Source organism: Pseudorasbora parva, chromosome 12 (assembly GCF_024679245.1).
Source record: "Pseudorasbora parva isolate DD20220531a chromosome 12, ASM2467924v1, whole genome shotgun sequence".
Taxonomy (NCBI): Eukaryota; Metazoa; Chordata; class Actinopteri; order Cypriniformes; family Gobionidae; genus Pseudorasbora; species Pseudorasbora parva.
In genome coordinates this window covers 40,140,777-40,157,196 of record NC_090183.1, presented here as the reverse complement: position 1 = coordinate 40,157,196, position 16,420 = coordinate 40,140,777, and the positions used below count along the sequence as shown (strand labels likewise).

At 37.8% G+C, this 16,420-nt stretch overlaps 1 protein-coding gene across 1 annotated transcript; it reads left to right on the top strand.

Annotated features, from left to right (window-relative positions):
* The first annotated feature begins 11,108 nt into the window (after positions 1 to 11,108).
* On the top strand, positions 11,109 to 16,195 carry LOC137093750 (immunoglobulin-like and fibronectin type III domain-containing protein 1). The gene is made up of 16 exons (XM_067458597.1): positions 11,109 to 11,128; positions 11,219 to 11,408; positions 11,541 to 11,654; positions 11,745 to 11,913; positions 11,992 to 12,264; positions 12,364 to 12,810; positions 12,926 to 13,050; positions 13,120 to 13,261; positions 13,372 to 13,665; positions 13,750 to 14,049; positions 14,134 to 14,313; positions 14,492 to 14,620; positions 14,693 to 14,772; positions 14,860 to 15,052; positions 15,466 to 15,759; positions 15,849 to 16,195. The coding sequence occupies exons 1-16, from the start codon at positions 11,112 to 11,114 to the stop codon at positions 16,193 to 16,195; spliced, it is 3,294 nt and encodes a 1,097-aa protein (XP_067314698.1). The 5' UTR covers positions 11,109 to 11,111.
* The last annotated feature ends 225 nt before the right edge of the window (positions 16,196 to 16,420 follow it).

Genomic DNA, 16,420 nt, shown 5'->3' with positions numbered 1-16,420 from the left:
CAGATGGAGGTGTATCGTGTGGGCAGAGGTAAAGAATGACGCGCTCGCGCTATTGCATGAGAGCGTCTGAAAGCTGTGACATCCTCAAGCGTGGAGAAGAAAAAATTACTCTAATAAACCATGGCTATCAATAAGATTCAACTAAATATGATCGAGAATCAGATCCGGACGCTGAAATAAATTGAACAGGAGAAACAGCAACAGCAGGACGTCCGTCTCTGTGGTATGTACTGTATTTAGTGGCCTGTCAACATTTGTGTGCGTTTACTCGCAGTTTATGAGGACATGATTTTGTTTATGGACTATTGTATGCGACTAAACCTTAGCAGTAGCAAGCAAAATGGTTTTGCACGTCAGACTAGTGTAACGTTATACATAGAACAACAATGGAGTAGCGTATTCAGAAATACTCCATCAAATATCCAACTTAGTTTTTGAAACATTGTCCATCTTTAACAGTGTAAAAAGCTCTGTATGCCTGAAACAGCACCCCCCCCCCCCCTTAAGTGACATTTATATTATGTTGAGAACAAAAAGCAACAAAAAAAGCAGACCAAAGTGCATAACCACTGTGAATGTGCAACTGCACTGTCCAGTTTATCACATTAATAATTAGGCCTTGCTGCATCTAGGAGCAGCGCTAAGCAGGGGCAATGACCTTGTGTCAACAAGTAATCCTGCAAAGTCCATAAATACAGTGCCTCTGCATTTATTCGTATATAAGCAAGTCATTTTAATTAGTCTAGTTTTGCAAGGCTTTACAAGGTCCTTTGGGGTACAGTTTTTATCTGATCACTCAAATGCCCATTTCTTTCTTTCATTGCTTTACAAGTTTGCCAACCCCATGAAAACGTCCTTTGTTTTTCTTCTGGCTACAGATGAACCAAAGCCTCCAGGCCCAGTGGAGCTAGAACAGATTGTTTATAGTAAATTCATTATCACATGGGCTCCATCTCCAGACCAGGAGTAAGGCGATCGACTGCATTACTTGGTGGATGATTCCAACACATGTATTTGGTGCACAATAGCCGGCCGTTTGTTTTGTAACACTTACATCGCCACTGTCTCCTCCGGCTGTGAATACCACTGCAGAGTCTATGCAAAAAATGATATGTGATTTTCTGATCCATCTAAATCGCCAATGTGGGATATTAAAGAGCTGAGAGGTGGGTTGCTGAAAGCACAAACAAATTACTAAGTGTTCATTTCATTCATTTGTCATATCAATAAAAAAATTATCATCACAGTATATCATCTGCTGTGTGAAAGGAACAGTTTAACTAAAAATGAAAATGGTCATTATTGACTCACTCATGTCATTGAATTAATTATTTTTTTGTGGAACACAAAAGTTTAAATTTTCAAGATGACTGCAAGATTGCAAGATTTCTAATGCAATTACACTGAAAGTGGTCTGATGCTTTTAAGATTAAAAAAGGATGTACAATAAATGCACCATTAGCTCATTTGACGCATGTATGAATTTTTCCAAGTCTTCTGAAGCCATACAATAACAGTGGGAAACAAAACAAAACATGAAGTTCTCCTTGGTGCATAATAGTTAATGTGTGATTCATGAATAAACCATTGTTTTGAGTTAATATAGATCTTTTCAATTACTCAGCTGACACAATTTTCAAAACTACTTTGAATGAATCATTACAGAGTCAAAGATCTGGTGAGTAAAATAAAAGGCAGCAGCTATTTGCACTAAGAGTAAATAGAATTACAGTGTGAATAGGAACTAGATTCTATTTATACTCAGTGAAATCAACATATTTTCTCAGCGATATATGATATTTACAAGTGTGATACTAAGTGCAAATAGCTGTAGAGTCTATTTACTAAGTGAAAATAGTGATATATTCTATTTACACCATATACAGTTGCAGTTCTTTGTAATATACACTAATCTAAAGGATTATTAGAAACACCATACTCTGTTTGACCCCCTTTCACCTTCAGAACTGCCTTAATTCTACGTGGCATTGATTCAACAAGGTGCTGAAAGCCTTCTTTAGAAATGTTGGCCCGTATTGATAGGATAGCATCTTGCAGTTGATGGAGATTTGTGGGATGCACATCCAGGGCACGAAGCTCTCGTTCCACCACATCCCAAAGATGCTCTATTGGGTTGAGTTCTGGTGACTGTGGGGCCAATTTAGTACAGTTAACTCATTGTCATGTTCAAAAAACCAATTTGAAATGATTTGAGCTTTGTGACATGGTGCATTATCCTGCTGGAACTAGCCATCAGAGGATGGGTACATGGTGGTCATAAAGGGATGGACAGAAACAATGCTCAGGTAGGCCGTTGCATTTAAACGATGCCCAATTGGCACAAAGGGGCCTAAAGTGTGCCAAGAAAACGTCCCCCACACCATTACACCACCACCACCAGACTAGTGGTAAAAAGGCATGAGGGATCCATGTTCTTATTCTGTTTACTCCAAATTCTGACTCTACTATCTGAATGTCCCAACAGAAATCGAGACTCATCAGACCAGGCAACATTTTTCCAGTCTTCAACTGTCCAGTTTTGGTGAGCTCATGCAAAGTGTAGCCTCTTTTTCCTATTTGTAGTGGAGATGAGTGGTACCTGGTGGGGTCTTCTGCTGTTGTAGCCCGTCCGCCTCAAGGTTGTGCGTGTTGTGGCTTCACAAATGCTTTGCTACCTCGGTTGCACCTGCAAATGCATACCTCGGTTGTAGCGAGTGGTTATTTCAGTCAAAGTTGCTCTTCTATCAGCTTGAATCAGTTGGCCCATTCTCCTCTGACCTCTAGCATCAACAAGGCATTTTCGCCCACAGGACTGCCACATTTTTTCCCTTTTCACACCATTCTTTGTAAGCCCTAAGTGAAATACTCAGACCGGCCCGTCTGGCACCAACAATCATGCCATACTCAAAATCTTTCCCATTCTGATATACAGTTTGGAGTTCAGGAGATTGTCTTGAACCGGACCCCATTCTTAAATGCACTGAAGCAACTGCCATGTGATTGGTTGATTAGATAATTGCATCAATGAGAAATTCAACAGGTGTTCCTAATAATCCTTTAGGTGAGTGTAAATAGTAATTTATACTTTTATTTTGACAGATACATACTATTTGCACCTCCGTATTGTTGTACATTAACAGGATGCAATAATAACAGTGTGAATTATTATTTTTATTTAAATTATTAAATGGATGCAGCCTGAAAGGAACACTAAAATCCCTCCCTACATGCTTTTATTATAAATAAACATTTTGTTAGGCACTTTATTTCCACATTTAGAGCATTTGCTTAATTTTTTATTGAAAATAAATGTCTTTCCAATGTGATATTTGATGAGAAAAGAGCAAGCTCTGCAAAAGGCGGATTCGAAACCGTGTTGATTGTGACAAATCAATGAGCCATTAGCCATACGCTTTACTGATTGCACCACTGAATAACGCCCGTTTAAAATAAAAAAAAATCTTGTTTGGCACAGCCAGGCATTGTTAGGCAGAGCTAGTGTGAATAGCACTTGCCAACAAGGCACGCTATTTGCACTTAGTGTGAATAGACACTCCGAAAGTGAAAATCCTGAAAGGGATATCAGTTCTACATGACCTGCGCTGTCCGTGGCTCCCTCACACCACGTCACATGGTACCTCAATGGCAGCTGCATTAACTCTGACAACACCTACATATGCATATGGCGTCTGCTTTATGTGCATCATCCGAGTTGGGCATGAACATGGTGGCAAGCACATAGTGGTGGTGGTGGTCAACTCATTTGGCAGAGCAGAATATTCCACCAAACTAAGAGTGAAAGGTATGTTACATTTAATGCTTAGTTCCACATTTGACATGCTCTTTTTGTTGTTATTGCTACCATTCATAATTGAAATTTTAGTCTGGTATCATTCTTTTTGATTTATTCACAGATTGAAATTCAGAGTGCTGACCTGGCTAGCTTGTACAAACTAATACAGTGATTTATTCTATGTAAAGCTACTTTTAATATGCATTATGAAAAGCACTACAATATTGGCCTGGAAGAGATACAGATTTATCACTCTGTGATATTTTAGTGGATAAAACCGGAATATGTTTATTAACAGTATTAGCGGTTAGCGCTGTTATCGCTATGAGACTCAAATTTGAACTGTTTAATTAAATGCAAATAAACAGCTTTCTGCCAATGTTTGTGCATGGGGATTTTTACAAAAAAAAAAGCTTCAAAGAAGAATATGAGCATAGGTCATTTTAGACGGTATACATGGCAGTCATGACTGGATTTAATAGGGGAAACTGTGAAAACACGAGTAAAACAAATGATTATCAGTTTAAACTAAAGGTTAAACTCGATATAGTGTTCCTTACAACTTACAAAAGATCAAGTAAACCATGAATATTAACATGCAGCGAGGATCGTGTAACTTGACATTTATTTATGCCGATTTCGATGCTGACGAAATACAAAAAGCACATTTGCCTTTGAACGCTTTATATAAAAATAATATTAGGTCTTAATCTGTTTGATCACGTATATCATTGTTATATAATATGTATTACACGGCTCTGTGAAATACTTGATTCTGATTGGTCAATCATGCATTCTTTATGCCTGATTTCAACGCCGGCAACCATGCCCTGCGTCCCAATTCGCATAATCTCCATACTCAATAGTACTCGAAAATAGAATTAGTATGTCCCAAATCGTAGTTTGTTGAAAAGAGTATTCCAAAGATACCCAGATGTTTTACTATTTATAACAGAATTCAGATGGCCAATGTCACGTGATTTTAGCAGTTTGACACGCGATCCGAATCATGAATCAATACGCTGATTCATTACCGCTTGAATCTTTATGAGGTTTGAAAACAAACGCGGAAGAGAAGACAATGCTGAATAAAGTCGTAGTGTTTGTTATTTTTGGACCAAAATGTATTTTCGATGCTTCAAGAGATTCTAATGAACTAACTGATGTCTCATATGGACTACTTTGATGATGTTTTTATTCCCTTTCTGGACATGGACAGTATAGTGTGCCTACACATGGATATGCTCTCGGACTAAATATAAAATATCTTAAACTGTGTTCCGAAGATGAACAGAGGTCTTACGGGTGTGGAACGACATTAGGGTGAGTCATTGATGACAAAAAAAATCATTTTTGGGTGAACTTACCCTTTAAGTAGAGAAGTTTAGATAAAGGGATTTGAGTGACCAACTATCAGTATTTAACCTGACAAAAAATATATTTATTCAGTGTTCAAGCTCATTACTATAGCGTCGCAAAGATCACCTACCCTAAGCCTTGTCAATTGATTTTGTACAAAAGTGATGCAAGTTATTGATGACTTTGCTGAAGAATAAACAATCTCATTTTGCTGGGTACCTTGTGGCATTGGGAGGTGTTTCAGGTCGTAGGGTGACGTTTGTGTTTACTCAGTTTCCTGAAGTCCAGAGATGTCTCCAAGGCTAACTCCAGCACAGGTCCTTGCAATTCGCCTGGCTCCAGACTTTGAGACAAGCTGTCTGGGCACGTCAAGCTTGGTAAATCCCTGTCAATGTAAAACGAAACCTTCCCTCAGGGCTGTGAGGGAAATATGCTGCCACATGAATATATATTTTTTTACAAGACCCAGCGTTCATATCAGTATGAACCCCTGAATAACATAATTATATCTGTAAAAGCTTTATATTTAGATATATCGCAACGCAACAGTCAATAATCGCCTGTAATATAGAGTTTAAATAACACTTTAACCAGCAACTAATGCCTTAATTTTAAGAACCATTTAAGATACAATTTAATTGTCCAATAAACATGCAATATGTTCGGTCATGTTACAAAAGATCGTCATCCTACTGTAAATGGCAAGGCCTGTACAGGGCAAGTATCTACATTTAGGACACATGTATGACTTTAATCTTAAATACTCTCTCTGTTCTTCAACTTCATAATTCCAACATACGAGCTACGCAACTAGACAAGAGCAGGGATGGAGTTCATTATCCGTCTGATTAAGCAATAACAGTAATAGACAAATGTCTTACTTTCTACAGCAAGACTTTGAGATAAGCTTCAATTCAAAAGATAAACATCAAAATAAGATTATTTTGCAATGACTGACATCCCAGAAAACAATAAATTTAGCTTCACATTCAGTCAGGATCATAAAATGATATATGAATATGAACATCTGCTTCATGGGCTGGACATCCCCCCACCTCAGCTTCTCAAATAAAAGCTTTAATGTGACAGCTGATTGATTCAACTGCATGGAAGTCTTCTATTCAGTCCACCAAATGTTCTTGACGCAGAAGCTGAAGGAGCAGCGGGATTTTAAAGGTGAGTTTCCATTTTCTTTGACATGCAACACAGGGAACCATCAGGAATAATTCACCATTCCAGATTCACAGCTCATCTATAGTTATGAATTTCATCAGTCCTTGAACTGTGAATAAATAAAGGAAACCAATGTGGTCATTAATAATGGTTTTCATTCACTGGGAACAAACTTGAGCACATGATTTCCTTACCAATGGGAAGTCAGATGCACATTTAACAGAGAAATGAACGATTTGCTACATCACACAGAGCAGGAGATAGGATAGTCAAATATGTAAGAGCTCATCTACTGGCATACATTAATTTCCGCTATGAGAATCACTCCCATCCACGCCGGCTCTTGACCAAACTTAGATCATTATGTTTACCTAAGGATGTGTGATACAGAATTAAAGGCAACACGTAAGATTTTGGGACTTTAATGTCCAAAAACCACTTGAACAATATTATATATTTTGATTACTTGTGTACCTGCAGTCTCCCAAATGTTTCAAACAGTGTTTAAATCCAGACATATCAGAGATTTTAACTGAAATAACATATGATCTGTGTTACCTTCGGTTTACAGTTTTATTTCCGTAGAAACCATGGAAACACCAAAGACATTTTAAATATTATGTGTTTTATTAGACAGGCGAGCGCAACAGTTTGGATATCTTTATTGGGTTAGTCTGATTGTTTGCAGTTCTTGTGGCTAACATAGCATAATCAGAAAGCGCTTTATTTGTAGCAACTGTAGCCTAATACAGCATTTTCATTGCATGAAATTACCTGCATTCCATTTAAAAACATAAGAAAGCTTTTTTAATATGATATTCTAATATCGATCTGGCTTTCTGCATTGTGCAACAAGTGTCTCATACCAGCCACCGAATGAACGCAAACGTTTGTTATTGTATTGAATAAAAGACCTTTAGCAGTTAAACTTACAAACTGCGCCTTTAGTAAGACTTAAATTTCAAAATGTATGCCATTTAAAAACAGATAATTAAAATTTGCACTAAAATTATAATAATCTACATTTTTTGTCAACAGTTTTATCATATTTTATCAAAATATCCAACCAATTTAAAGGTAAAACATCTACTTGAGAAGCAAATTAATTTAATATTGTTCTCATTTATTTTATCTTAAAAATGTGATCTTGTTTTAAACACAAATCTAACAATATTGTAGTTCAACCAAAAAAAATGGTTCTCAATTTACTTACCCTCATGTGATTCCTAACCTCTATGTATGACTTGCTTTCTTCCATGGAAGACATAAAAGTTGAACAGAACATTAAATGTACATAATGAAAGAGAATGACAACCTCAATTCAAGATAAAATCTAGACATCTTAAATGCACTCAAAAGGGACAGTTATTTTTCTTGTTTGGATTTGTTTTGTGTATGTGTACTGGAGAGTAAAATGAGAGATAAAGTAAAAAGGGGAGCTTTTTAGAGAGACTGCTTGATGGCAGAACGCTCAAGACTGATTGACAAATGTTCAGGAAAGATGAGCAATCTGAATGAGGGGTTAATATCAGGACCCCAGATCCTGTTCATCACAGCCTTATAGTGGAGGGCCGTTCAACTGCCGAAGAAAGTCAAATGTGCTTCTTTTCCCTGATAAGCCCCGGACGATTGTCAGATGTTTTGCTTTTGAGACCCACTTTTAAGACTCACATAGTTTAGTTTTGTTCATGTGTGATCTGTCAAATGTTGGATAACTGTTTCTTTCCCCTTTGGCCTTGTAAAAGCATTGCTGTGGATCCTGTGAATCTTGGAATGCCAATAAGTTTTTTACTACAAGTCTTGAATAACGCAACATGATATGCATCAAATCAAATTCTTAATATATCTTTATTGGTTAACTTTTTTAAGGTCACAGCATGATGCATCTTCTTGAGAGCCATTAGGAGCAAAAAAGGAGAGAGCATATAGGAACACCTTTAAATATAATCTTCAGTAAGGTGCAAGCTCTCTGTCTGGGGTTTAAAACCTGGCAGTTTTATAATCTATTTTAAAGCGATAGTTCACCCAAAAATGAAAAGTATCCCATCATTTACTCCCCTCAAGCCATTATTTGGTGTATATGACACTTCTTTCAGACAAATGCAATCAGAGTTATATTAAAAATTGTCCTGGCTAATCAAAGCATTATAGCGGCAGTGAATAGCAGCCCAAAAAGTCCAACCATCCCTCATAAAAGTACTCCACTAAAGGCCTTCTAAAGCAAATTGAAGGGTTTGTATAAGAAAAATATGCATATTTAAATCGCTTGCTTCGGGCAGACAGCCTTGCCTTCCGTATTCATCATGAAATTAAAACCTTTGGGCTAATTTGGATGCATTTATATAAATAAATGTTGATTCATGTACACAGTCCATTTTTAAATAAATAAAAAAATCTTACAAAGCAAGTGTAATACCACTCACAGTTCAAAAGGCTTATGCTACATCCGAGGTCATCGTTGCGCCAGTTACACTTACACATTAATAATTGAATACCGCCAGAAGCTATATGTTTTATTTTTTATTTTTTACGTGTTAAATATGGATATTTTTCTTACGAAAACCCAGTTCGCTTCAGAAGGTCTTTATTAACCCCCCGGAGCCGTGTGGAGTTCGTTTTTAATGGCTGGATACACTTTTTTGGGCTTCAAATTTTAGGTTGCCATTTACTTCCTAATAATTTAAATATGCCAATTTAACGAAAAACTAAATCACAATATTATGGTTGTGATCGCAACAGGAATAGATCACTGGGATTATTAAATTATTAAATACAAATCTTTGCAAATTATTGGAGAAAGTATAATGATTTGACTTTAGGATAGGATTTACTAAAATAATCTTTTGGTGCATCAGCACAGTAATTATTACAATCTCAACACTTCAGTGGTTATGCAGAGAATTGAATTCAGAACAAACAAACATTCATGCTCCACTTTGCTGTTCTCGGCACATCACTTTGATGTTACTTTCATAACAACTTCTAGTTAGTGTGTGTACATTGTCTCACAAGTGGATGGGATCATCAGTGTGTTCTAGACTCTGTACCACATTGATTAAAGGACAAACCCTGACTGCATTTTTAAACCCTGTGAATTAACGAATATATATATAAAACATTTGTTTTACACACACAGCCTAAATTCATAAAGTGACTACTGGAACTAGGATCAAACATTCTGAAGATGTCACAGCCTGCAAAAGAGATCGCTGAGGGTCAGGGTAAGCTATTTTATTTTTTTTTAACATGTAAATGTTCATTAAAATACATTTAACCATATTTCACAGACAAAAATTTAGACTCAGCTTTTAGTACTTCAAAAACCTCAACAGCTGCTAAGTTAACAACCAATTTTTAGAGCAGTTTTAAGTCAATTGGAATTGCAGAGAGAACACTCTGAATCTGACTTTTTACACACATATATAATAAATGCACCCTCAAGCCTAAAACATTTATGGTAGGTGGGTTCAAAGTGTTAGCTCATTCTGTATTTCAATACCACTTAATTTGTTTTGGTCTGAACTTTAAAGGAAACATTGCCCTCATGTGGTTAAATGAATATCGATTGTAAAGGCAGTCTGACAAGGCAGTTCAATTTTGAATATTTATATGCGAGTGGCTTATTTACAATTACAAATACAAAATATTCAGTGTTTAATAAAGCACATCGTCTAATGATTAATGCACACATCTTTCAAGTGGAGATCAAGAAGAGATCTAGAGTGCCTGGTGTTATGATCACCCAGTACGTCAAGGAACTACCACGTGGAAAAACTACACCTGATTTCAGCAGAAAACCAATCGCCTTGACAGTTCAAGAAGGTATCAATAATAATAATTATCATCATCATCGCAAGTGTTGCTAGTTAAAGTGTATATATATTTATTCACAGTATATGTATTTAAATGAGTTGCTCAGGCTCAGTTGTTAATAAATCTACCATTGATATATAGTCCAATAGACTATTCTGTGGATTAGATTAAACATTTATGTGTTAGTTGAGCAGTCATTTAGCTATAATGAAAAAGTAGTAGCTTCGGGTAGTAGATCCTTCATAAGCATAAAACTCAGAAATGATGAATGGGTTGCTTTTTTTCCAAATGCAGGCAAAGTGGCCATTTTCAAAGCAATGGTGAGTGGAGATCCAGCACCAACTGTAACATGGGGTCGCAACAAGGGTGACACTTCTGATCCCGAAAAATATAAGCCAAGATATGATGAAAGGTCTAGAGAATATACTCTAGAGGTAACATACTGTACAACCCCCCCCCCCCCCCCCCCAAACACAAATTATAACATTATCATACAAAGCAGTGCATTATGAAGATGGGTCCTTCTACAGTAAATTCTTGATTCATTTGTTCTGTTGAAAACGACAGATACTAAATGTGCAAGTAGACCAAGCAGATACGTACAAATGTTTCGCTACAAATACATTTGGAAAAGCAGTGTGCACAGCTACATTGAGCGTATTTGCAGGTAGGCAACATATTTTCATGTAACAAAGGACAATATTCAAGAATATTACCACATTCAATGTGCATAAAGCAATTAGAATATGCTGTATAATCTGAATGCATGTGTTTGTATGGTAATTATTACATTCTCTGTCTTTAAATTGGAGTCAAGAAACAGAAAACTGATACATCTTCAAACAAAGGTGGGAATAATCATCCTCAAATGATAAATGTACATGTTTTATTTAGATTTTTTGTGATATTGTATGATATTTTCTTCTGATTTATTTAAGATGGCCAAACCAATGATCCTGAGGGCTTCAGGAAAATGCTTAAGAAAACCACGTAATTGTTTATTTTGTCTCTTAAAAAAAAATAAAAAAATACTTCACAGCTGCTTTCTCTCTCATCAAAATGAAACAATCTTCCACCTAGCATTGTCAAGAAGAGAAAAGAAAAACCCAAGAAAGAGGGAGAGATTGATCCAAAATTCTGGGAAGTGATGCTAAGTGCCAAAAAGGCTGATTATGAGCGCATCTGTCATGAATTTGGAGTCACCGACTATCGCTGGATGCTAAAACAGCTTAACCTAAAGAAAAAGGAGAAGGAGGATGAACAAGCAAAGGTATCTGTCAGGAATTAAATCATATGATGTGGAGCTGTCAATCCATTGCCTTGAGACACTTCTGTAATTGCAACAGTGCTTTAGTCAATTTCTACAAAAATTCCTAAAACCAATTTCTTGTTTGTCTTACAGGTGATTGAAAACATTGACAACATGAAGCAGATTGAAGTGAAGACAAGTGGCAGAGCTGAATTTGAGTTTGATATGAAGCTTAAGGACCAAAACAGTAAAATTTACCTGTACAAAGTAAGTTCAAATGGTTTAAGTTGATAACTAACAATGTCACCCAGTAAAGAAAAAAAAGAAAAACAAATTTAAGCTCTTTACTCTTTCCAGAATGGTGAAATGCTTGATTATGGCGATGGCTCTGATGATTCCTCTAAACATAATATGAAGAAAACTGGTGATAAGTATGCGTTTAGCATCAACAAACTTGACTTAAATGATGGTGGACTATACCAAGTGGATGTTGGGGATGTCAACATTTTCTCAACAACCTTATCAAGTAAGAAGGCGTTTATTTTATTTTTTAATAGCCTTTTTAGCATACTGTACATCTGCTTCATTAGTCATTTCCCCACAGTTCCTGATGTGGAATTCAATGGCATGCTAAAAAATGCTAAAGTGGTTGAAGGGCAGGATGCAGTGTTTGAGGGTGTTTTTTCTGGCCCTGTGCCACAAATCACCTGGTGCGCCAATGATATCTCTGTTGAGCATGGAGACAAGTACCATATCACAGTCTCTGAAGACAAGCTCAGCCACAGATTAGTAGTAAAGAATTGTAACCAAGAGGACAAGGGCGTGTACACAGCTATTGCTGGGATTAAATCATCCAGGGCCACCCTTGCTGTTGATGGTAAGTCTTCAACAAAAAACAAACTACCATTATCAAAATAATTCCGCACTGCAATGTATATGACTTTGTATGTTCTATTGTTTCTCTATGTCATATCAGAGGATCCTAACGCCAAGGGAAAAGGTCGAGGTGATGCAATGGATGGAGCAGATGATCTTGCAAGACGTCTGGCAGAAGAACAGGCAAGACTGCAGAGAGAAAAAGATGAAGCAGCCAGGAGAGGAAAAGGTACGGATGGGAGTGGTGATGGAATGGATGGGAGAGGTGATGGAATGGATGGGAGAGGTGATGGAACGGATGGGAGAGGTGATGGAGTAGGTGGCCATGAAAGAATGGGTGAGCGTGATGGATCGGGTGGACGTGATGGAACGGATGGCCATGGAGGTTTGGGAGATGGAAGTGGAAGAGATGCAACAGGGAAGTACGGACAAGGAGGAGATGGTACAGAAGGAAGTGGGAAGAGTGGAAAGGGTTCCGGAATGGGTTTGGGAGCAGATGAACATGGAGGCCAGTCAGCTATGGTTGGACATGGTGGAGACGGTACAGGTATGTTAATGACAAAAATGTACCTTTTAAATAGCTTATTATTTTATTTCCATTAACAATTTACTACTTAGTCTTAGTCAAGTTATTATAATTCATTCAAATGTATTCATTCCAGATGATAAAGTGCACTTCGCAAGCGGATTATCAGACAAAAATGCCCTCCGTGGCAAACCTGCAGAGCTAGTGTGTAAACTAAATACTGACAAAATTGACGGTGTGTGGTATAAAGATGGAAAAAAGGTAAGTTTGTGTATTGTAGCAGTACATCACTGACAGAGTTTGACATTCATGTAAATCATTTTTCATCAGCTGTCTTCCAAAGATGGAGTGGTCATTTCTAAAGATGGTTGTACACATAAGCTCATTATACAGAACTGCAAGGATTCTGATGCAGGTCTATATCATTTTGAGGTTAATGGTTGCAAGACAGAGGCCATGGTGAGAGTTGGAGGTAATTAAAATTACAAATGACTTTTTTCTATAGCTAAAGCATACAGTCGTTACTGTCAATTTGGAAATTACAATAATGTTTTCTGCTGTATTTGCTTCTGTATTTCCCAGATCTTCCAGAATTCGACCTGGATGCTTTGCAAAAGTTCTCTAACCCTGTGATAGTGAAAGCAGGCCAGACTGCATCTTTTAAGATGTCATTTCCTCCACAAACCTCACTGGAGATTAAATGGTTTAAAAAAGTCTCTGAGCTTCTTGATGGGGGTTCGGTTAAAATGGTAAAGGAATCAAGCCACAGTCGTCTTCAAATGAAAGACTGCCTGCGATCGGATACTGGTCAAATCAAAATCCAGTTAAAAAACCCTTTTGGAACTATTGAGGCTTTATCAAGGCTTATAGTACTAGGCGAGTACAATATTTGCAATTTAATTGTTACTAAAAGTATACTGTTACTATATTTTAAGTAACACACATATGTGCCACTGACAGACAAGCCTGGTCCACCACGAGGCCCATTAGAAGTGAATGAAAGCACATCTTCAGTCCTTGAATTGAAATGGAATCCTCCGAAGGATGATGGTGGCTCAGCAGTGACCAACTACATAATTGAGCGTCAACAGGTTGGGCAGAATACCTGGAAAAAGGTTGGGGATATTTCAGCGAACTATCTAACCTTCAAAGACAGAAGCGTGTCCCTTGGCAAGAGGTACATCTATCGCATCTACGCTGAGAATCTTGAGGGTATCAGTGAGGCGATGGAGAGTGAAAAAATCATGGCTGGCTCATTAAGTAAACTCCTTAAGTCTTTACTGCAAAATTTTTAAAATTAAGAAGTACTTAATTCATCTATTTATATTAACTATGTGTTGGCAGTGCTCCCTGGTCCACCAGCCCCACCGAAGGTGGTCAGTGCATTCAAAAACTGTATTAACCTAACATGGACTCCACCAGAGAAAGATGGAGGGGCTAAAATCATGGGCTACCAGCTGGAGAAACGCAAGAAAGATACAAACCAGTGGGTGACTCTGAACCCTGTTAATGAACCTATCCAAGGTATTTTCTTTCAAAGTTCCACCTTTAATGAAAAGCACTGTCTTCTGATTCAAGACTGTAAAAATGTCTAGAAAACAATTGCTAGGGCAAATCAATAAATAACCATTACCAAGCACCTTACTTGAACTTCAAATAGCTTAAAATACAAGATACATAAAGTGGTCTCTACTTCTTACAGCTCTGAAGTATGCAGTAAAGGATGTGTCTGAGGGGTCAGAGTATGAGTTCAGAGTAACAGCCATTAATATGTCTGGGGCTGGAGAACCCAGCGCTCCCTCTCTGATGGTCTGTGCTAAAAACCCCAACAGTAAGTTGCAGTCACATTATCAAGAAATCGAGATATTTTAACATATATTTACAGATTTTGAACAATTTCCAGTGAAGCCCCATTTCAAAGATCCTGAAGACTTTATGGTTGTGAGATCAGGATATTCTATGAGAATCAAAATTGATTATGAGGTAAAATTGCACATCTAGACATTCACATTTTACACACCCCTTGCCTCTATGTAGTCAATCTTCTTCAAAATTATTTTCGGCACACAGGCCTCTCCACCGCCAGACATTACGTGGCTTAAGAATGGTGAACCTGTATCACCCTGGAACAAGATCATTCATTCTGATGGCACGTGTACACTTGTCATACCCTCCTCAAAGTACGACGATTCTGGTGTCTACACCATTGTGGCTAAAAACTCAATGGGGCAAGCCAGCTTCGACATAGAGGTCAGAGTGACAGGTAAAGTCATGCCACATTTTATGTATAAATTATAAAAAGGGTGTGATCACACTAGATTGCTAGATGTCCTTTATTTATTCACTTTCGCTCATTTCAGCTGGATTTTTGCAGCATACAACATTTGAACTCTAACCTGCAATTTTGGGTAGCATCATTATGGGATCTAAACTTTGCAGACTAGAAAAACAGCAAGAGATAGGATATTATTTGTCATTATTCATCAAAATAACAACTTCTGTTGCAAACATACATTGCAGTGTACAAAGTAATTGTGTGTTCTTTATGCCTATGTGAGACAACACCTTAAAAGACTAGAAAAGAACACTTGCCAAAGAAACAGTTACTTAAGTGAAAATAACTATTGTATACATATTCCTATCATTATACAATTATCCTTCTTTATGTGGCTACAGATGAACCCAAGCCTCCAGGCCCAGTGGAGCTAGAACAGGTGGTTCATGGTAAAGTCATTATCACATGGGGTCCGTCTTCAGACCACAAGCGAGACGACCGACTGCACTACATGGTGGAAGAACATAACTCCGAAACACGCATTTGGCGCACAATAGCTGACCACCTTTTCTGTACTACATACACTACCAGCATTCAACCAGGTCAAGAATATCACTTCAGAGTCTATGCAAAAAATGATATGGGACTTTCTGATCCTTCAGATTCACCAACGTGGGGTGTAAACAGCAATAAAGGCGGGTAGCAGGACCACTAGTACCAATGTAACTTATTATATTACACACTGCTAAATACTTAGATGTTTTCTTTTCTTCCCACCAACCAGTTGTTGCAACCTCAACTGTGCCGCCCGTAATCACTTTAGAAAGGCCACCTTCCATCCTGGTTCCACTGAAATTCCACACTCCACCAAAAGGATACCAGTGCTACATGACCTGCGCTGTCCGTGGCTGCCCCAGCCCATATATTGCATGGTACCATGACGGGATTTGTATCAACTCTGACAAAAACTACTACATCACAAATATATTTGGTGTCAGTTCTATGTACATCCTCAGAGTTCGGCCCGAAGATAGTGGCGAGTACAAAGTGGTGGCAGTCAACACATTTGGCAGTGCCGAATGTTCTTCTACATTAAAAGTGAAAGGTATGACAGCTGCAGTGATCATTTAGAGCAGGGGTCCCCAAATCGGTCCTGGAGGGCCACCGTCCTGCAGACTTTAGCTCCAACCTCAATCAAACACACCTGAAACAGCTAATCAATTTCGTTATAGGCCCTAGTAAGACATTGATTAGCTTGATTGGGGTTGAAGCTAAATTCTGTAGGACACTGGCCCTGCAGGACCTAGTTTGGGGACCCCTGATTTACAGGCTTGAGAAGTGTTTACCAGTCACCTG